General features: G+C 41.8%; 1 protein-coding gene across 2 annotated transcripts in view; it reads right to left on the reverse strand.

The window, feature by feature from the left end:
* Window positions 1-23,089, reverse strand: part of fgf13a (fibroblast growth factor 13a) — a 101,590-nt gene extending 78,501 nt beyond the window's left edge. The window contains exons 1-2 of one of the 2 annotated variants that reach the window (XM_088989790.1): window positions 22,384-23,089; window positions 21,971-22,130 (exon numbers count right to left, since the gene is read on the reverse strand). In XM_088989790.1, coding sequence (XP_088845916.1) covers window positions 21,971-22,019 — 49 coding nt within the window. In that variant the 5' untranslated portion in view covers window positions 22,020-22,130; window positions 22,384-23,089. The remainder of the gene's footprint in view (window positions 1-21,970; window positions 22,131-22,383) is intronic. The other variant, XM_088989792.1, reaches the window with a different exon arrangement.
* Between the last annotated feature and the right edge of the window lie 40 nt (window positions 23,090-23,129).

The raw sequence follows: 23,129 nt of genomic DNA on the forward strand, positions 1-23,129 counted from the left end.
AACACCTATAAAGCAGCCACACGACTCCGCATTATTAACAAACAGAAGCAACTTCGCAGACTGCATTCATATCCACCACCACCGGACCGACCATTCTTCTTCCGTTTGTCATCTTTTATCCCCCTCCCACTTCAATGGAGAGGAGAGCCATGACCCAGGCGCTCATTAGCCGCCAGGCATTGGCAAGCTGGCGGGGATCGCTTTGCAAAGACAAACACCTCCATTAGACTCGGCCTAACTGTAATAAATTCAGAGGCAAATAGTTTTGAAAGGGGAGGTGCAAAACATACCAACACCAATATGGCAATTAAATGCCTGCTACATTTGGATTTGAGTTAATGAGGTGATACGTCTCTGGATTGTTCCTATGCGGCTGTCATTCTGGGATAATGATATGGTGTTTGCCAAGAACATTTCTACCACAATGACTGCAGGAACACATAAACTGTTTGATGTTTCTTTTTTTTTTGTTTTTGCCTACTGGAGCCAGGTGATTTACATTGTGTGATGGAGTCGCCTGTGTGTTGATCCATATCACTGACTAAATAGAAAACAAATACAAGCAGTTTTATCTGTAAGGCACATCAAGAGACAAAATAATTGCAACATGGTCAAAAGAAGATTTTTCTGTCAAAAAAAATAATAATACGAGATCGAACATCCCAACGATTGTACGATGGAGCTGAAACAGAAAACACACAAAAAAAAACAAACAAACAAAAAAAGAAAATTGAACACAATTCAGCAAATTTTGGGCAGCTTTAGCGAATATTATATGTGGACATTTGTTGCTTTAGCTAAAATATCTGTCACTTAAAAGGTTACAACATTACACCCATGCTACGCATTACCATCAATGGCATTTTGCATTGTGTCTTAGCATTAAGCTAGCAGGTCTTCATAATAATAATACATTTTATGTCTAAGCGCCTTTCAAAACTCTCAAGGCAAAGTTATACAGTTTGATTCAAGATGTGGTGTATTATTATATTAATTTTACAGTTAACTAACTGGTAATACCAATGACTAGCTTGAGGCCTCTTTTTGGAAGAATGAGGCACAAATGCTAGCTGCTAATCCACTGCTTGTTACAATGTCAACGGAAATGCACTAAAGCAACGCTTCTGTGAAATGTATACGACTCTGGGAGGAAGGAATGATGAGTTCGATTTCCATGATCAGGTGCCAGGATGGATTGTGCTCGACTTTTATTTGTATTTGTTTATAACTTGGAGAGAAAGCAAAGATGAACAAGCGTTGGAGAGGCGATCATAAATTTCAGTAAGAGATACGGCCATTTTCTCATCATCCAGCTGTCTCAATCCACTCCAAGATCAATAGGGTAACATTTACATGGCACGCATTTCCTATTTTTAACCCATCATTGATTTAATTTATTTGGAGTCGGGGAATAATTATCAGCTGATTACTACAGTCAGGGATAACAAGTTGAGATAACACAAGATAAACATTCATATAACAACACTGTCTGCTGTATTTTTGCATTGAATCTCACAAATTGTTTTTTTTCCTCTAATACGACGCCAGTCTCATGTGGCTAAATAAATGAATCAAAGTGTATCGCTTAATAAAACCATGCCTCACAGCGCGGTAGATAAATAAGCTTTCTAAAGGCAAAGCTCTTTTGATTAATTTGAGTGTTATTGTGTCATCAATCGAGCTGAAAAACAATTAAAAGGCATCACTCTGGTTTTCACATGATTGCTCATAATTAATTGCAATTTGTGTCCTCTGTTCACCTTGAAAAGGGTATTTTGCTTAATTTCATTATAGCCAGACAATCGCATGGCGCGCCTCGACGCACAACCGGTTACACTCACACCTCGGCACAATTTATAGTGTTCCATTCACCTGCCACCAGTGTTTTTGGAATGTGGGAGGAAACCAGAGCACACAGAGAAAACCCACACAGGTACAAGGAGAAGATGCAAATTCCACACAGAAAGGCTGGAGCCAAAAATCGAACCATAATGTGAAGCTGAAACACTAGCACAGGCATGGGCAAACTACGGCCCGCGGGCCACATACGGCCCGTTAGGCTTTTTAATCCGGCCCGCCGAACTTGCCCAAATTATAGTACAAACAGTGTCTAAAACTCATGACAAAAAGTTAGCGAACAACAGGGCAGATAACTGAAAAGTTGACTGTCCCAATTTTCACAACTTGAAGCACAAAGAGACAACTAATCACATTAAAAAACATTGTAACAAAGTATAAAGTTTTTTTTTTTTAATCAAGAATGCACCTACTACAAATGCTACCTTGCTTAATTTACGGTAAATGTGCATGGCCGTAGATTTTGCTGCAGTAGTCGATTGTCATTGCGGTGCACAATGCAACGTTTGCATTGCTTCCTACGAGCCACTAAGCCCCTTTCATAAGTCTCACGTACACATTACAGTCACGGTTTAATGTGAATTTACGTTTTTTAGCGTCACATATGTTGTTAGCTTCTTTTGAATCTTTCTTCTGGGCTGAGGTTCTGTGCATCTATTTTGGAAAATGACATGCAATTGCACGACTTTATAACGCTTGCGAAAGTCCGGAAGAAAGAAGCAGGCTTCTGATTGGCTGCCGTGCCGAGAATGCAAATTTCAACTGCAGGTAGTCTATGTTTGTGTGCTCGGCGACGGTACACGTGTTTTGTTTGTGCGTGTAGGCGAGGGCGTCAGTGAGGAGTTTGTTGAGCGCGCGGTCAGGACAAACCATCTATGATTTGGCGGAATTTAACACAAGTAGGTATTATTGAGCTTGAATATTTCGTTGTGTAATAATATGTTTTGAATTTTGAAAGTGATTCCATTTTTCAATAAATGTGGATTTCTTTAACTTTGCCCCTTCGATGGAAACTTATTAAAAACAGACGCAATCTTGATAAATCACAGTGCATGTTATTTTAATCTATTTCCATTTCCTCCTCCAAGTATCTGCGAAATAGTATGTAAACGCCATATTCCTTGAGACAAATTTATTAACTGATCAGGGATATTTTTCACATTTGAAAGACAGTTAATAAATTGGGTTGTAGTGTTCTTACTGTGCTATGAGGTTTGTACATACTACATTTAAAGGCACCGGCACCATTTTTTGTTTTTGTTTCCCACTGACATCAGAAAAACGTTTTATAGCATCTAAAATACCCAAATCAGGCAGGCTGATATTTTTAGTTAAATGAAGAACACAAATAAAAATGACTTCAAATGAATCCGGAAATGGTCAGTTTCAGAAGGTCCCACCCCCCTGTTCGTGACGTCACGCCAAGACGTCTTGCCTTTGATCGAGAATCAAAACAATGGCTTCAGATTCGGAGAAGATGTTTTCTTGTTACTCATCTAGTTATGAATATGATTCAAATAGTTCTAAAGAGGAAAGCATAAATGTTTGCAATTGATTCAAGGAGTCCTCCCATATCAATTCGAGCCATCAATGACAGCAATTGTAGCACCCAGAAATGCAGAAGATTGCGCCCAAGCTCCGTTGGAAATGGGCTGATTTGTCAGCTGGGAATTTGTGTCAGCGAATATCAAATAGTTGTCTTGGTGCAACACACAACGATTCACCATGGCGTTATTTATGTGTTTTCTTTCTAATTTCACCATCAACACGGATCAACACGAAGTTTTCAGACCAAACAAAGTACCCAAAATGCATTGTATGTCGCTTTCTCGGTCAGGGGCGGTCCAAACGTGACGTCACATGGGGATCGTCATCAACTCGAAAACAAGACTTCATGAATATTCAGCGCAAGTCCTAAAACGTAAACTATAGCTATATGCTGTGGAATCTTTGTAAAATACGCTCAGTCGAAGTCATTTGAAGTGATTTTATAAATTATGGACATAACTTGTTCAGAGTATTTCCGGCCCAAACACTCCCTCCAAATGCTCCTGGCCCGGCCCCTCTGTCAAATTTTAGAACCCAATGCGGCCCGCGAGTCAAAAAGTTTGCCCACCCCTGCACTAGCATGTCAAACACCGGACATTATGAGTGAGAACACCCGCATTTGATGGGAGCATAAATCCTCTTTCAACACTACATGATTTGAAATCGTTAACAGATTGGGCTGGCCGTCACACATCAAGTGGAATGAAGAAAGCTACTGAGCATATTCTCTGTCTCCACAATGAGTTTGAATTCCAGCACAGTTCAGGTGGAAGCAGCAGGCAGGGTCGAAAGGCTATCTGGCACAGTTAGCCTGCGGGGGGAAGAGGAGATAAAAAAATGGGGGGAAAGCCGGATACAACTCTAGAAGACAACGTGTGCGTGTACACTGTGCGGGTGGGTGCATTCATTGTGGTTGCAGCCAAAAAAAAAAAAAAACGAGAAAGCCGAGAGAACAAGTCACACTGAGCCCGAGTCGCCATCTGTCCCTCAAAGCTTTTACACCATGGAGCAGTGACGCGCGCGCGCACACACACACACACACACACACACACACGCACACACACACACACACGCGCACACACACACACACACACACACACACACACACACACACACACACACACACACACACACACACACACACACACACACACACACACACACACACACACACACACACACACACACACACACACACACACACACACACACACACACACACACACACACACGCACGCACACACACACACACACACACACACACACACACACACACACACACACACACACACACACACACACACACACACACACGCACGCACACACACAGGAAAATGGCATCCATTATTATACAGCCCACCAAATATCTTTGTCTGTTTGGACAGATGAAGATGCAGTGATACCTCAGCTTCCGAACTTAATTGGTTCCCAGAAAGTGTGTGTAAAGTGTAAAAGTTCATCTTCCAAAAAATAATTTCCCATAGGAAACCATTAAAATGGGAATAATCCGTTCCCAGGTCCCCACAAAACATACATTTCGAGTAATTAAGCCTTAAAACTACACAAAATATACCTTATTTTATGTATAATAAATATGCTATTGTATTGTAATTAAAGAACTAAACTGTACAGCATAATAAAGTCATTGTATTTACCTTTGTGATGGTGCTTGATGTAGTTGCCTCTTGATGAAATCCGAGTGAAGTTGCTGTGCTTTCTCGACAATACCCTCACTCACACCGTCCCCTGTTAGTTGCTTTCCGTTAATCCAAATTCACAAAAGTTTTTCAATCTCTTCGATTGCCTGAGACCCTTGCTTATACAACACAGAAACACCCTTAGCCACACGTAGCAATGGTCAACTAAGCGTACTGGTACTGGGACACCAAGTCAAACAACGTACACCTCGTTTGTGTTTTTCGATGATCTCCTTCTTCTGCTCGATCATAATTTTCTTTAATGTCTTCTTAGGCTTAACACTAGCCTGTTGTGGGGTCTTATAATAGTCGTATAATAGCAAAAGTACACTCGATAAAAAACCATGTCCGCACTCAAAGAAAGGAGGTGACGAAAACTAGTCCGCCAGAAACCATGACGCTGTTCGCCCGTGTGGTTTGGTGTTCGGCCGCCGAAAACTAGTTTGTCAGGCAAGACTATATGCTTGCAGAATTAATGTTCATGATGCGAAAAGTTCGTGAGCTAAGGCGTTCGTAAGCTGAGGTATCATTGTATCAGAAGTGATGGGTATTTCGAAGATGTTACATTATTAGAGTCATGTTCAGGGAAAGTTTGTTTTTTTGAAGATGATTGGATTAAAAACAAACTTATTTACATCACAGGTTGCTGATGGTGTGCAGGAACACTCGCCTGACGTGTGCGTGCAGCGTGGGATCGGTTCTGACTGTGAGGGTGTGAATGGTCCTTTCTATATGTGCCCTGTTACTGGATGTTTACCAGTTCGGTCAAAGTCAGCTAGCATAGGCTCCAGCAATTCACTCTTCAGGATAAGAGATATTGAAATAAAAAGAAGACATTTTCATCACAAACACAAATCAAACTGGCATTATTAAAATCAGCCATAATTGTATTTTTCAGATCATCTGATGAGTTTGAAGCCCTTGTGAAAACAATGCATTGAAGAAGCACTAGAAAATAGTTTGTTTTAGATTCTAAAATATCACCTTCGGCAAAGAAAAAAAAACTTCCAAAGGTCCCAGTGACCTGTCAAGCCACAAATAAAGACCATTTTTCACCCCGACAAGAAAAGAGGCCCCTAAGTGTATCTATTAAGCGACTGTGATGACTAACTGCGGCACAAGTGCGAGGTCCGGCTCCACACCTTCTGTTCATACAACCCCCCGGCCCCCTGTCAGAGATATGACAGACAGACACCGTGGACAGAGACTCAGAACCAGAAAGATTGTCCCCACTGCCGGCAGGAGACGCAGTCATCAGATGACATACGTCTGAATTCTGCGCCCCTCTGCCAAGCTATTTATTGAGAGTATATGTAAATTACAGTGATATATTAGTAAACATAGTTTTCTTGATTTGCATACCACGCCTCTGGGCGTTCTGAGCAACAACAGATGTAAGCAGTAAAACATATACATTTTAATTGGTTGTCTTTTCCATGAACTGATAAGTTTGTAATCTGGCGCTTGTGCAGGATGTTTAAGCCGTAAATAACTCCGGTGAAAAAGGAGTATCTCAAGCCCTAAATTCTGTGCAAGGCCGGACCTTCTAGAATCTTGATGGAGACGACGGTTCATCGTGCCGTATCAGATTTACTGTGGCCATCTGCGCTTTGACTGTAGGCCCATTGTTTAGTTGGTCAGCAAAACACGGCACTTTTAAACATGATAAATTATTATTCTCCATCACCCCCCCAAAAAAAAAACATGTCAACTCGTATTCCACGCAGACCAAATAAAAAACGCGCCTGAAATGGAGTTGGTTGATCACGTTTCTAACGTGAGGAGGATGCTGTGCATGTCATCATTCTTGCCACGAGCGCAAAAAGCTGCGATTTTTCTGGCAACAGACATGAGGAATCACAGTTCCTTTTATTATTCATGTCGCTATGTGAATATTATATTTCACGTGCATTACGACAGACGTGGGACGGATGACACAAGGGAGTTATTTTGTGACTACACTGCGCTGTACGTATAATAGTTTCTTTACCTCAGTTTAATTCATTCCATGATCAATCTTACACATAATTGAGCCGCATATTTAATTAATGTGATAAAGCCATGAGCATGAAACGTTGCCTCATTGAGTGAAATTGTGGCCACGTTTATGGCTGTGAACTCTTTCCTTCAACTTTGGGCCTTTTGCTTTGCATCTGGCCGTCATAGAAACTAAAACTGCAATTGCAATTGACCCAGCAATGGAGGGCTCAGGTGGTCTAAGACTGATTCACTTCAGTGAGGATGTCAAGTCACTCAACACATTCGCCAACCTCCAGCAACCCATTCCCACATCTGCATTCGCCGACACTAGAGCCACACACTAAAATTTGCAACTGGTGGAACTTATTCATAGATGGGATAATCAGTAGAATTCTAAAAACAAGTATTATCAAGATACTTGGGTTTTGTATTCACGTGTGAGACTGCCATTTTGCTTTCTGCGCTCATTAGCTGGAAGCTGCGAGCCCAAACATTCCCATTTGCAAATAAGAAGCACTTGGAGAATAGGCCTCCAAATCCCTCATTTTGCCGTAAATATCTGCTGTCATTTCAAGATTATCATATCACTCCGCCTGCATCTTCACTCATTCTGCTGTCACCGTTGACAAATGGAAAACGTCCAGACTAATGAATCAATATGAAGGTAAAAAACAGCATCTATTTACGGATCACTGTGGCACCCGCACAGAGACGCGCAGCTCTCGGGATCGCCTGGCTGATGATTTTAATTGATGGAATTAACTTCCGACGTGTTAACAGAGTCTCCTCAGTCAGCGGTCTGGTGACATTTAAGCAGATGATGGGGTCATTATTTAACATGGAATGTTTTCATCTTGCCCTTTATAAAAGCTTCGCTCTGAAACAGGAAAAAAATGAATCTTTTTTTGTTCAATCAACACGATACGCAAAAGTAAACTGCATCGTATAAATAAAATGTCTCAAATTCATATAAGCAAAATGCAGATGGATTCACTCTGCATTACAGCAACGTAGAAAACTGATGGTGAATGGGTGAACATAGTCTGACTGGATGGTCTAAAACAAGGGTGTCAAAATATTTTTTTTACCGTGAGCCATATTATAGTTACGGGTTCAAATTAGAATCACGGCAGAAACTTTTCTCTCCACAAAGGCGAAGCCTTTGGTCCATTCAACCTGAAGTGTACAACACGTCATTTTTTTACTCGTCAGACTTATTTAAAAAGGGGGTGTTTACCTGTTTCGATATCAACGGCCACCTAGATTAGTATCATCTCATCAAAATTGCTCTTTGAGCATCAACCATATATGGATCACGAGCCACAGGTTCCCGACCCCTGCATTAGAATGTTTAATCCCCTTTACATATTACATAGAGTGCACGACAAATTAATTAATAATTAGTTTTCAAATTTGAAGTAAAAAATGACTTATTGTAGTTTATAGGGGAACATTTGAAATTTTGGTTCTGACTTTAGCAAGCATCATGGAACTTGACATGCTTGATTTGCATTCGTGGGCCGAATAAAATGATGTGGTGGGCCATATTTGACCCTAGGGCCTTGACTTTGACACAAGTGGATTAAAAAGTTGAATACATCTTGTTCGTATGCAATTCACTGGGGATATAAGAAAATAAAATTCAGATGAATCATAAATAAATAAAGTGTTCAACTGCCTCTCATTTGTTTTGTTTTTTTTTCTTGTAGAAATGTTTGGCGCAGACACAGTCCAATTGGAACTGTGATATATGATGCTTATTTATACGACCAGTAGTTGGTTTGTGTCAAACCAAAGCCAAATATTTTGGAATTAGGGTCAATAGTTTAATCTCAATCTTAGACATGTGACAAAACGTATATGAAATTGAATCGAACGGAACATTTTGAAGACTATGTCTGTCCCAATTTTCTGGAGTAACCTTTAACTCATTCACAAATTTATTTGGGAATTGAAAATGTAACGTAGAGCGCCATTCCTGAATGTGTTCGGGTTTTCTTGCTTGGGTGCTATGAAGCGCTGGCCATGGCCTCTGACAATGTTTTTCCCTTCCACAAGTGGGAGCCATTCTCCTTTTTTCCATGTTAGTGCTTTGTTCCAGCTTCAGCAGTTGTTAAAGCACCATATGAACCAATCAGTATGCATCGCATTGAATTTTCGACGGCTGCCCTCATTTCAAGCTCATATAACTCCATACCCATATCATTTAGGATTTTTTTTTCTGCTGAAAGAAGAGAGTTTAAAGTTTCTTACGCTGCATTGAAAGTTTATGTCGTCATCTGTGTGTCCTGGAATTCGCGTGACAATGGCAAAAACCCTGGCACTGGAGTGGACACATTTTGCACGTCTGGTCATGAATGAGTTAAGGAAAACTAAAGTGCTTTTTTTAATTGCGTGCAAACCTTTCATTTGGCCTAAAGTGTTATTTAGGGTATGGTGGAGTAAATTGAGATCATATTTTAAAGAGAATATAGCTTCGGGTGTATCCGTGAGGCAAGTTGAGGTTGATTCAAGTTCATATCAAAGCGTCAAAAGGAAATGATAGAGAGCCACACCCCCATCAGCGGCTCATTTCCAGCTACTCTCCCGCCCTTCATTTCTCAATCAAGTGCGTCGTTCCGTACGCAGGGTGTCTCTCGGGCAAGCGAGCCTACGTTTGCATGATGCCGCCGTTGCCGTGGCAGCATTTCATTATGTAAATGAGGTCTCCCTGATAAGAAGCGGGCAGGCGCAGCCGTGATGTACAGCCATCTCGGGACTCAAATTATTGGAGGAAGGCTGCTATATTTGGTGATGTTCTGCACAATGTATGTCTTTGCCGTTGGTTTAAATGTTCGTCAAAATGAAGGAGTTGCTTTTCAACGTGCGCGGGGAGGCGGCATATGGCTGCCTTTTATTTGAGAGGTTGATTTTTAAATACCTCCGGGTTCCCATATGCTGGGATTCTAACTTGGTGCCATTTCATCTTTCATCCTCTCTTCCTTGAATATATCAGCGGGGCAGCATTAGCCTTCCATCTTTCCTTTCCTCATCAGCGCCGAATGGCTTCGTTTTCCCTGCAGAATAGTGCAAATGGCTTTCTGCTATATATCATCTTCTGACTTCAAGGAGAAGGTAATACAAAGTGCTCTGGCCCCTTTTGGATGTTAACTGGGACATGAAACAACTTGCAGACGCATTTGTCTTCAAATGAGCTGCCATTCTTTCTTGGGTCCTTTCCTCTTTCATTTAAAAAATAAAAATAAAAAAATCATGCAATCTCTTGGGCTTTTCGACAAATGGCTAGTAATTGCTAGCTGGATGTTCTCTGATTTTTAATGAACGTCCACACCAGCACGTCCAGCAGACAACCGCAACATTGGCAGTCATTTCCGACCGCTTCAATTTATCAATCTGTGTCCACATGTCCGTCCTAATGAAGCGGCGTCTTTGTGTGGGCGCCCCGTCGATCGATGCAGTCAACAGTAATCGCTTCCTGTGAGCATGGCATCTCGGGCTCACTTAGCGCCTTCATTAACGAACACCCTTTGAAATTGTTTACTCTTAGTCTGGCAATGCTTTTTTTTTTGATCCGACAAACTCTGCAGTCTCCCCCCTCTCTTCTAAGACGTGTACACAAAAGGCACTCCATTTTTTTTTACTTGAGCATCACACCTTTGGGTTGGTTTGAAGTTAAATTTCAATTAACGCAAGTATTATGTTGAAATTATTCTCGTGGGCGGCCCAGTGAACAACAAAGGTGTCGAAGTCAAGGCCCAGGGGCAAATATGGTCCGTCACATCACTTTATTCGGCCTGCGAAAGCAAATCAAGCATATCAAGTGCCTCGATGCTTGCTAAAGTCCAACCAAAAATTTCAAATTTTGAGACCACAATCATTATTCTTGATTTCATTCAGATTTTAAAACTCGTCATTCATTCATTTGTTATGCGCTCCATCCAAAACGGCCCTCGAGAGGAAACTGTCACAATAATGAGGCCCGCGGAAAAACATGAGTTTGACAGACCTGGGTTAGTGCAGAGGTACTGGGTTCGAGTCCAGCTCTGGTTTTCCTGTGTAGAGTTTACATGTTCCCGGGACCGCGTGAGTTTTCTATGAATGCTCCGATTTCCTCCCACATTTCAAAAACATGCATGTCACACCGATTCTTCTTCTTCTTCTTTTCCTTACGGCTTTTCCCTTCAAGGGGTCGCCACAGCGAATCAGTGATCTCCATCTTCAGAGGTTTGAGCCGCATGTTTGTTTTGGCCACCCCTTTACATCGGATGCCCTTCCTGACACAACCCTCTGTATTTATCCGGGCTTTGGACCGGCCCAAGAATACTTATGTCCCGTTGTGGCGACAGAACAAGCAACTCACTCAGTAAAAGGCTCTCAATCACAAAATGGTCATCGGCACAGCAACATTCAAAAACACTCCAAACTGTCCCGAGGTGTGACTGTCAGCACAAATTGTTGTGTGTGTGCCTTGCAATTGGCTGACGACCGGTTCAGGGTGTCCCCAACCTAGTGCCCAAAGACAGCCGGAATGCCCTGCGACTAATCACAAAAAGGAAAAATGTCCTGTCTTTTTGTTAACATCCGAAGATAGTGTTGACACAATTTGACTGCATTTTAGTCACTAATATAAATTAGCTTGTATGAAACAGATCTGATCTGACAATGCTGGCTAATATGTACCCGAAAATAGTCTTGGGTAAACGTCAGCCACGGATTTTACTGATCTGGCAACCACCACTATGACTTGGACTGAAAGACAAAACAATTGTTCGCACTGTGGAGTTCTCAGGGCGGCCAGTTCGGCTCGTGCCTCTGGCTTTCTCACTTCCCGCCTGCAAGGTCTGTTCATTAGCCCCGATCCTGCATTATCGCCGCGCTTTCCTCTTTTGCCTTAATCCCCCTTTTTAGTTTTCACCAACTTTAATTAGTTCATGTCCACAGCAACTATTAATGCGGGGTGGGATTTAAAAATGAAGAAATCAAAATCTATCATACTGATAAATGCGAGACTTTGATTTAGCCATGGGGCAATTTTTCCATTTGTGTCTCGAGCGCAGATTTCAAATTTGAAGAATTCCACGATCGCATTCTCCTTCCTCACCGTTCTGCGGAGGTGGGCTCGTTACGGTTTCAGCGGGAACCTTGAGCTTTAAAAATCACTTCAATGACCTCACCGGGCCGCAGCATTGAACAACGGTTCTAATTTGTCGTGTCTCGCTGCTGTGGCACATGAACAATTGCAAAGAAAAAAAATGTTCTGCAATAAATATTCCCAGCTGAGACAAATGTGATGAAATGACCTTAACGTGGTTTATGTCTATTCAAATTAAACTCATTCCATTTTATTTCCGAGACTTTTTTCTGAATTTCTGATAATGGTTTATAATATATATATATATATATATATATATATATATATATACTGCATTCCAAAAACTGAGATGCACTGATGGACGGCTAGCTTTAGACAAGGTCATTTTGACCAATGAGAAAATGGATGCCATCTACTCCGAGGCATTTTCTGCTGATGTCATCTTTTTTGAAAGAGATATTAAACCAGTAATGTCCTCACACATCCATCCTTGTCCATTAAAAGTGGGGAGCCATGTTAGCTTCAAGGTATTCACATTCAAGAAAAACATGTCAGCGATTTGAATAAATTTCACATTCTCATGAACAAACGCATTAATATTAAGATTTTTTTTAATTGGCCGACTGTGACAAACATCACCAAAATTATGAGGATTGTATTTACAACGAGATTAACTATACGCGGTACAACCATTCATTTCTGAAAGTAACGATAACCGTAATCCGAAATCTGAGGTACTAATCCGTAACCTACCCGGAATTTTAAACAACGCCAATAATTTGATGAGATTGCGGTGATGACATTAAATTGATTAAAACAAACAAAGCGGCGTGTTGATCAGCAAGTACATCAGGAGTTGAACACCGTGAGAGCTGCGCCAGTTTGTGTGACATGGCGCCGACCTGCAATTGTGTCTTGAGAGAGAATGTCGGCAAAAGGCCAGGTGCTTATCGACTCGCGGCCCTTAAACTTATATTAAGAGCGTCAGTGAAAAGAAGAGCAAGACCGAGGCGGCCAAGCGAGTCAGCGACAGTACAAGAGAACCAGGCCGCGACCGGGCAATTATTGTTGCGACTTATGCGGACGCCGCCGAATATGAGTGGCAGTTGGTTTCGGTGGACGAAACTCCCAAAGCTGTTCACCTCAGAAGCTCTGTCGATTTGAGCCACATGTTGACTAATGCACTAAAATATTCACGTTATAAGAGGATAGGTAATAAAGGAAAGGCTCGGGGGTCCAAGTCAAATCAAGCATGCCCAAAGCAAATCAAGCATGTCAAGTGCCATGATGCTCGCTAAAATCCGAACCAAAATATCACATTGTTGTATATAAACCACAACAACAGTCATTATTTTTACTTCAAATTCGAAAACTAGTTTCATTCATTAATTTGTTGCGCGTTCTGTATGTAATATGTGGAGGCGATTAAATGTGACCCACGGCAAAAAAAAAAAAAAAAAAAAAAAAAAAAAAAAAAAAAAATTAGTTTGACACACCTGGTTTAGAGGCTTTGAGGGCAAAACACTTCGGGGAAGAATTGATGTAACAATAAGTCAAAAAAACATTGATGCAATAACTGTGGTACTTTGAGTTACAAGCACCGCAGTTCATGAGTTGTCAAAGTCAGAGGCTGTTGATATATAAAGAGCAACGGACTATAAAGCGCTCCTTAAATGAATGAAAAAAGTTTTACAAATGTATATTAATGGATGTTTTCCAAATACAGGTAATATTCGAGTTACGACAGGGTTCCGTTCCGACAAAACGGTCGTAAGTCAAACGGTCGTAAATCGAAAAACAGAGGTTTACATGAGAGAATAGTATACAATGTCAATTTGTTGTTTTTAAAGAACGTTTTATATTGAATACTATTATATACCAAACTGCTTACAGTTCAATTATAAATCTTATAACTTTTGGGGTAATGTTTATAATTTTATATTTCACATTATCGATTTTTATTACGGTGTTGTTCTGCTGACCAAAATACGCACGGCTTCCCACGCATATGCGCTGTTGAAAAATCACTCTCCCTGCTAACGGAGAACCGACGGCCACCCGCCTCTGCGTCTTTGGTCAACCCCCCCCCCCTCCCCCAGCCGATGCCATTGTGACAGATCACGCAAGATGGGCCATAGCCGCTCCCATGGTTACCCGTTGAAAATAGTCAATGAATGAGTTAAAAACGTCTCACAAAAGGAGAAAATGAAATGTCGCTATGACAACCAAATTTGCTAACAACTTTTTGTTCAACCCAACAGATCTTGGTGCAATCCTAGACTGAGATTATTACGCCTCAGCCTTCTGTGACAAACAGTCTCACAAGCGGGGTGGGGGTGGCATTATATATGGTGAAAAATAGACAGCGGAAAATGCAACAAGAGAATGGCAGAGAAGAGACGAAGTGACACTTTTCTGGTAGAGTATCAGTCATTAAACCAAAGAAAGGGGTCTTTCTTTTGTCCAGGGTATTTAACTCATTAACTGCCATTCCCGAATTTATTCGAGAATTGAAAAGCATGACGTGTAGCGCCATTCCCAAATTTGTTTAGGTTTTGTTTTTTTTCCTTGCGGGGGGGTGCCAATAAAGTGCCAGTCAGTTCTTTGGCAATGTTTTTTCCACAAGGCTCAGCATTTGCATTTTGTCCATGATAGCGCTTTGATACAGCTTCAGCTGTTAAAGCGCAATGTAAATCAATACATATGTATTGTATTTTGTATGGCCGCCCCCATTTGAAGGTCAGATAACTGCCGACACACATAACTTGGGAAGTAACTTTTTTTTTCTGATGAAAAAAAGAGAGTCTAAGGTTTCCTATGCTGCATTGTATGTTTATGTAGTCCTAAAACTCAATATTCTGTGGGTCCTGGAATTTGAGTGAAAATGACAAAAACCCTGGCGCTGGAGTGGACACATTTTTGCACATCGTCTGGCAGTGAATGAGCTAAGATCTGACAAAAGCCTGTCCAACATTTAGGGAAAAAGTACCCCCTGATGCTATTGTCATTGTTGATAATTTTTTCTGAATAGATCCTGACACCATTGTGCATGTGTAGCATGTCACATTAGCTCCCGTGTTTCATCACTGCGTGAAAGGAGTGCATCTGATGAATCATTTTTCAACATTTCAGAGAAAAAGAAAAGTGTACTGATCTTGCACCTGTAACGAAGGACCGTCCGGCACGGATGATCACTCGCATGTTGGAGATTCCCTCGTGACCCTTCAAAGATTAACGACTGTCGTTTCAGCGGAAACCTTTGCAAATGCGGTGGCTGCGCAGACACTTCTTAAAGTCTTTCAAGCTCCCCCTGTGAATACTGTTCCCATTGTACTATAACGAACACATGCATTCTTGGTCGGATCTGTACAGCTTCACAGAGTCACACCATTACAAACACAGGCAAATCTAAAATATGTTTTCAAACGTTAAGCCAAAACAACCTCCTTGCACACCAATGTTGTATCATCTTAAAAAAGGCACTATTTTAAAAGACAGACTAACATCTAGGGTCATTTTTTTGTCATTTCGAATTAGTCAGATATGAGCTGAGCAGATAAGTTAAACAAGACGGTTTTCTATCAGTCGGCTAAGAAGCGAAAATCCAAACTACCAATCACATGTCATGAGAGTCTCTCCCAAATCTGAGTTGACACAGGAAGCAAGGACGAGCCCTCAAAGCTACAAAACGTAGATCAGCACGCAACGCCACGATAGAGGGTGTCACGTCTCCGATGCAAGCAAGGCGAGTCACTTTGCTCCGGGTGCCGCGACCCGCTCTGCGTCAGAACCCAAAGAGAATTATGACAGGGAACCAATGCGTTTCCAAACACGTGTCGCAGTTGAGTGTTGATTTCAGTCTGAGAAATGACTCCATTAATTCAGTGAAACAGTAGCTGAAAGCCTGCATGACGACTATCCGAAAATGATCATTTGCGTGCTTGTTATTTATGATTAGATGTGAAAACCCGTAAAGCAATACTGTCGTAACATATTGATTGTTTTAAATATAGTGGATATAAAACGTATTTTGGTGATTCACAACAAAATAAATACCGTATTTTCCAGAATATATGGTGCACCGGAGTATAAGTCGCACCCCCAATGAATGGTGTATTTTCAAACTTTTCCCAGACTTGCAGCGGACTATAAGGCGCAACTTCAACAAATGTTTTCCAAATATATTAATAGAGAATAGACAGAAAATAAGAGATCATATTTAAAAGTTCCATGCTTAGAAGGCCCACAATGGAAGCACAGAAAATCTGGGGCCAATCTGAGGTGAACATACAGCCTGTTAAACTGTCATCCTCGTGTAGGAGACCTGGCCTTGGACTAATTTGAGACTTGGTCAGGAAGAGGTCATTAGCCAGGTTTCAAATTTATCAGTTCATGGAAAGGACAACCAATTAAAATGTCTACATTCTGTTCTTTTATAGCTGTTGGTGCTTGGAACGTCCAGGGGTGTGGTATTTAAATCAAGAAGACGATGTTTTACGAATGTATCACTTAAATTTGCATATACTCTCAATAAAGAGGGCTGCAGAAGCTGGGCATCAGTCATGAATGGCCACGTCCCCTGCCGGCAGTAAAAGAGAATCTTCCTGTGTTCGAGCCTTTGTGCACGGTGTCCGACCGTGAACAATGATCTGTTGTGGATAAATATTACGTCACATAGAAGGTGCACGGGCCTATAAGGCGCAGCTTCATCTTTTGAAGGAAATCAACATATCTACGTTCCGATGACAAGAGGATGTGGAAACTTAATGTGCAAATCCTACTATTTCAGTTCTTTTTACTCTTCTTAAAGGACAACCGACGTCTCCGGACAAGTTGTGTCCATAATTTGTAAAATAGCTTCAAATGACTTCTACTGGGCGTATATTAATAAGATTCCACCGCATACAGCTATATTTTACGTTTTAAGATTCGCGAAGTCTTGTTTTTGAGTTAGTGACAAGTCTGTACGTGACGTCGAAAAAGGACCGCCTCCTCACCGTAAAAACGACGCATTGTAGCGTCTTTCCATCACGTCAATGTATTTTGCGGTACTGTTTTTTTTTAAACCATGTCTTACACCCAAAAGGCGCCAGCAGAGGGAGGCAAACTCCATGGAAAGAATGTATCAGCCTGTGGAAACGGGCTGTTTCATTCCTCACCGGAGATGGTCGCCATTTTTCTGCCTCTTTTTGTGTGAGACATTCCCCCCGCCCGTTTGCCTCAAAATGGCCCGAATAAATTCTTTAATCGATTGCAAACATGTATGCTTTGCTCATCAGGACTATTTGAATCATATTCATAACTGGATGTGTAACAAGAAAGCATATTCTCCAAATCTGAAGCCATTGTTTTAATTCACAAGCAATGCAAGACGTCTTGGCATGACGTCACGAAATGGGGGCGGGACTTTCTGAAAATGCCCAATTCGCAGCTCAATTTTTGGCAGATTTTGGACACTTTAAGTCATTTTTATTGGTGTTTTGCATTTGACTAAAAATATCATACTGCGTGTTTTGGGTATTTTAGATGCTAGAAAACGTTTTTCTGGTGTCAGTTAAAAAACAAAAAAGTGACGTCGGTTGTCCTTTAAGCTCAATTGACTTACACATGTGAGAGTTAAACATGTCCCAAAAGGCCGACATTTGAAACAGTAAGGGATGCTACAAAAAAATCTAAACTCAAATGGTGTCATCCAGTTGAGACGGCCGTAGCCGTTCAGATGCGTATATGCGTCGTTCAAACAAGAGCAGAGTTTTCCAGTTCAGCACCGAAAGTGCCACGGGGCCGAGGGAGTGCGTGCGTCATGCATCCGCACATCACTTTGTCACCCTGCGTTAGCTTCACAAGGACAGCAAGGAAGCTAACACGACGTGAATCACTGGTGTTGATAACTGCGGCGATCCTTCTACAAGCCCGCTGCGCCGCATGTGTCGCCCTTACACACACCAGCAAGGCAGAAGACGACGAGCAGCCTTGATTGGATGACCCGCACGTAAGAAATCACATTAGGCTCACCAAAAGGCCCTGACATTTGACCTTGAGATTACACACTTTAACGTTGGTGTCACGTAAACAAAGGTAACCAGAATTTTGAAGCTCTGTAGCGACAGCGATGTAATCAATCACTAAGGAACTTAACTAAAAATGTTAATGGAAGAAAAAAAGGTAAAACATTCCAGAACAAGAAAATGGAAAATGTTAAAAAAAAAAAACTGAAAATACATCTTGCGTTTATAAAATTATAAGTACAGTGATACCTCAGCTTACGAACTTAATTGGTTCCGAGAAAGTACGTGTTAGGCGAAAAGTGTGTCTTGCAAACATACATTTCCTATAGGAAACCATTAAAAATGAGAATAATCCGTTTCCGGGTCCCCATAAAACATACTTTTCTCCTAAAGCCTTAAAACTACACAAAATATACATTACTTCATGTATAATAAATGTGCTATTGGATTGTAATTAAAGAAATAAACGGTACTGTATAATAATGTCGTTTTATTTACCTTTATGATGGTCGTTGATGTAGTTACTTCTTGATGATATCCGAGTGAAGTTGCCGTGCTTTCTCTGTGATAATATAAACTAACTCACTAACGCAGTCCCGAGCGAGCTGTTTTTCGTTAATCCAAATCAACAGAAGTTTTTCAACCTGCCTGAGACCGTTGCTTAGACAACACAGAAACACACTTTGCCACACGTAGCAATGGTCGACTTGGCATACTGGTACTGGGACACTAAGTCACACAAACGCACACCTCGTTCGTGTCTCTCGATGATCTCCTTCCCGTGCTCGACCGTAATTTTGTTTTGTGTCCTCTTCGGCTGAACACTAGCCTGTGGTGGGGACTTTTTCGGTCCCAAAAAAGAAAAAGTATCCACTCTATAGCAAACCACGTATGCCACGTATGCACTCAGAAAAAGGGTGTGTAGAAAAGTAGTCCGGCATCCACGGTGACGCTGTTCGGCCGTGTGCTTTGGTGTTCTTTCACCGATAACTAGTCCTCCAGCCATTGTGGCACTCCGTGCGTTTCCCAAAAACTAGTTTGTATGCCAAGATTATATTCTCGCAAAATTAATGTTCGTAAGGCGAAAAGTTCGTTAGCTAAAGCATTTGTAAAACCAGTTATCACTGTATATGTATTTCCATATCTTTAAAAAAATCTAATAGCCAACATTAAACTAAGAAATAAATATTTGTTTATTTATTTACTTATTTAATAACAAAACTAAAGTAATTAATGTAGATAAATAAATAACCTAAGATCAAAAGAGAATATAAAACCAAATTACAGGAAAAAAACAATTAAAACTAACCAAATTAAAAAAAGATTAGAAAGATAGATTTTAAAAAAAGGGCAAGATGAAATAAAACGATGGAGGCTCATGCGCAAGCCTCGAGTGATGGTTGTGAGCTGTGCCTGCCATCAAATCAAATGTAAAGCACATACATTTAATCCACGCATTGTTTTAATACAGTGGGATCATAGGAATCCGACTTTTTGTTGTTCTTCTGTTAGGGTCAAGATGTATTTTGGATCGTCCCATGCCACGGAACTTGAGTCAGCCATTCACGGCGGCCATTGATTTGGAGGGGAGTGGAAGAGAGAAAGATGCTCCTGAGGTTAATCTCAGAATCAATTTTGCCAGCGCATTTCACTCACTCTTGACAGCACAAAAGAGACGCGCACTTAAAACTTCTTTTTTTCAAGTGCCACAAACTAAGAGCAGGGGGGGCGAACAGTCACTTTTTTCAAGAATAGAGTCACAAGTGTGGATGTTACGATTCGGTCCCAAGTGATTCACACTGTTCACACACACACAAATAGGCGACAAATCTTGCCAAACGGTTGCTCAGGAGTGATTAAATCTTTAGTGTGTTGCTCAAGGACATTTTTCCAGGAATTCAGCCAGACGTTGCTAGCTTGGCCATGCAACAAGATTGCTATGCTTTGCTTTTTCATCATCAATGCAGTAAAGGTTATGACCTGATTTTGAGCCATCGCAAACAAACGTAGGGTCCCATAGCTGATTTGGAGTTTTCTTGATCAGTCATAGACCGTGTCGTATAACATTTGAAACGATTGGTCAGGAAGCGTCTAGGACAAAAGTCTGACGTCTCAGAATGTTTCTTTGTATTGCTGCATAGTATGATATGTGTTGTGTTTGGGCTTCCATCGGTTCTTGAGGAGGGTCTGGACATGGCATGCACAATCACAATTTGGTGTCTAATACTTAAAAAGTGGCGGCACAGAAGTTGAGTGGTCAGCACACCGGCTTCACAGTGCAGAGGTCGCCGCTTCGTGTCCCGGTCCGGCCTCCCTGTGTGGAGTTTGCATGTTCTCACCGGTCCCATGTGGGTTTTCTCCGGGTCCTCCGGTTTCCTCCCACATTCCAATGACATGCATGGCAGACTGATTGAACACTCCAAATTGTCCCTAGGTGTGAGTGTGACTGCGGATGGTTGTTTTTCTCTGTGTCCTGCGATTGGCTGGCAACCAATTCAGGGTGTCCCTGGCCTGGTGCCCAAAGACGGCTGGGATAGGCTCCTGTAACTTCCGCGGTCGGGAAAACGGACAGACGGATTGTATTTAAAGTGATTTGAAAAAAGGGGAAATATTCATAAGCATACAGAGCCTTTTGACTCATGCTACATTGGCTAACTGCAAAGCTAATAGCCAATTAGCAAAACGCCTTCAACAATTACCACAAGTTTGTTTTGGACAAGACACATTCTGTACATTCCTTGCCCTGCCATCATCCAAACAGTTTTTTTCTTTTATGCAAATATAAACAACACGTGGACCGAATGCCTGTGTCAACAGCTGCATGTCGCCGCCTCTCTTGACGGAAACACGTGACAATTGGATAGACTTGAGGTGTGACACAGAATGAAATTCCTTCAGAAGTCTGACATTCGGGAATGACCAAATATTTTGAAAATGGGACATTTGGTTCAACGGAGAGACATTTTTTCCTTCTGTTTAAATATGTATATGGGCTGTTTCTGCAACAAAGTCATGCAAAAGGCTCAAATTCTCAAAAAAATGAATAAAATAAAAACACATTATGAAATTGCTTCACGGATCTTGAACGGCCTATGAATAACTATGAAAAAAATCCCACCTTGATATAAACAGAGATGACTTGTGACAGTGATTTCAAAGCAAAGCAGTTAAGCATATTAATTGGCAGCGATCACTTCAAACTTGCCAGTTTTGGCTGCGCAATTGAATTAGTGGGAAGAAACAACGATGACGCATGTCACATTACCCACAGTGGCTCCATGTCAGCTTTGCGTGTGCGTCTGGAAAGTGTGCATGTGCCAGTTTCTCCGTTTCTTAACCCCAACTACTCTTTGTCACCATGGGGACAAGCAGCCACCCAAGCTTTGTGAATTGGATGCAAAATAAAGGGGTTCAAATGTATGGATTGAGCGGGTGTGGGGTGAGAAATATATATTCAGACAATTCAACAGGATGCCAGGAGGAGACACGATGGACATGTCTCCCCCTTTCTGCTTTTTTTTTTTGTTTCTTTCAACAATCTACATGCTTGCTATGATTGGCTGCGGCAATGCAATCACCAAAACAAAAGCTCATCGTGCACGATGTGGGCCTGCAGGCGTCCACATGCTGACAACAGCTGACCATCATTGCTCACAGTGACCCGGTTGCACCATGCGAGGGAGGGTGTTAGGACAACCTTCATTTATATTGTTGCTTTTAAAGTGGGGATTGGGAGAATAAAGCATTCAGTGCAAGGCTGGAAAAATTAAAACGATCTGGCGACTTACCCTTAGAAGCATCCTTGTCTTCTTTTGGCTTCGCCACTTTGCCGCTCATAGATCCCAGTTTGGATGCGTAATTCCCGATTTAGACAAGAATCCTGGTGGATGGTCTACTTTGTCATCAATCAAATCCTTCCACGGGCTTCCACGTGCTGAGATAAGGGCTCTGTGGATGAAGAGGAGCCAACAATCACCCGTATTGCATTTTTTTTTCAACCCGTTCGGCTTTTCCACGGGCAATTTCGAGGCGTGCGATGAGCAGACAATGGTCCCTCTTTGCCTGAAGGCTTGTGTGCGCCTAGAGGGGTTCTTCCAGTGAAAACAAAAGAACGCGAGGCTGCTGCGTGCGTGGACCATATGCCATCCATATGCGAGCAAAATAGCAAATAACATGTATGCATGCGTTTCGGTTACCTTACCTTATCTCGTCCCCGCTGTGCGCTACATCAATGCACGTGGATGAAAGCACACGCTCCCAACATCAATGCCGCTCACTTGCATCGACAGCAGCGATAGGAAAAGCACGACGCGCGGTAAAAGACGGTAAAATAAAATAGGCAAAAACTAGAAGGGACACAAAAAGAGAAAGTGTACAAACAAAAGCGTTGAGTGGGGCCATTCAGCGTGGCCTCTAGTCAGTGGAGCTTCGACGGTCTGTCTGAGGCTTTTTGTCTCTTCGGTCACAATCAACAGGATACGCAACACCAGCGCGCTTCTACGTCACGCGCACGACGATTGGCTGCAGGCGGCCATTGCGTCTATCTATTTCTAGAAAAAAAAGAATCCGTATTTTTCTTCCACTCGCCTCCCCGTTTTACTATCGTGCATGTGGCCAATGAGTTCTTGTTTTGGGAGGAGAGCTGCGGTCGAGATGCAGCGTCTGGTCGTGGAGCACTTTGCGCATTTTTGCTCTCGCGCCGATCACGTGACCGCTTGGATGAGAGTGAATGGGTGGAGTGAGGCGGGGGGTGGGTGACGAGCGATGAGGTACACCTGCCAATGAGCTCGGTTTCGTCCAATGAATCATAAATGCCAATTTTGATCATTTTATGAATGTTGCTCGACATTAATAGAAGTGACTGTCTTCGTGTTTGATATTAGCAACAGCGAAGGATTCCATACTGAGAGGTGTTCCGAATATTTTGGAAACATGAGAATAGTGCAA

This window comes from Hippocampus bargibanti, linkage group LG02 (assembly GCF_051943395.1).
Source record: "Hippocampus bargibanti isolate YZ-2025 linkage group LG02, ASM5194339v1, whole genome shotgun sequence".
Lineage (NCBI taxonomy): Eukaryota > Metazoa > Chordata > Actinopteri > Syngnathiformes > Syngnathidae > Hippocampus > Hippocampus bargibanti.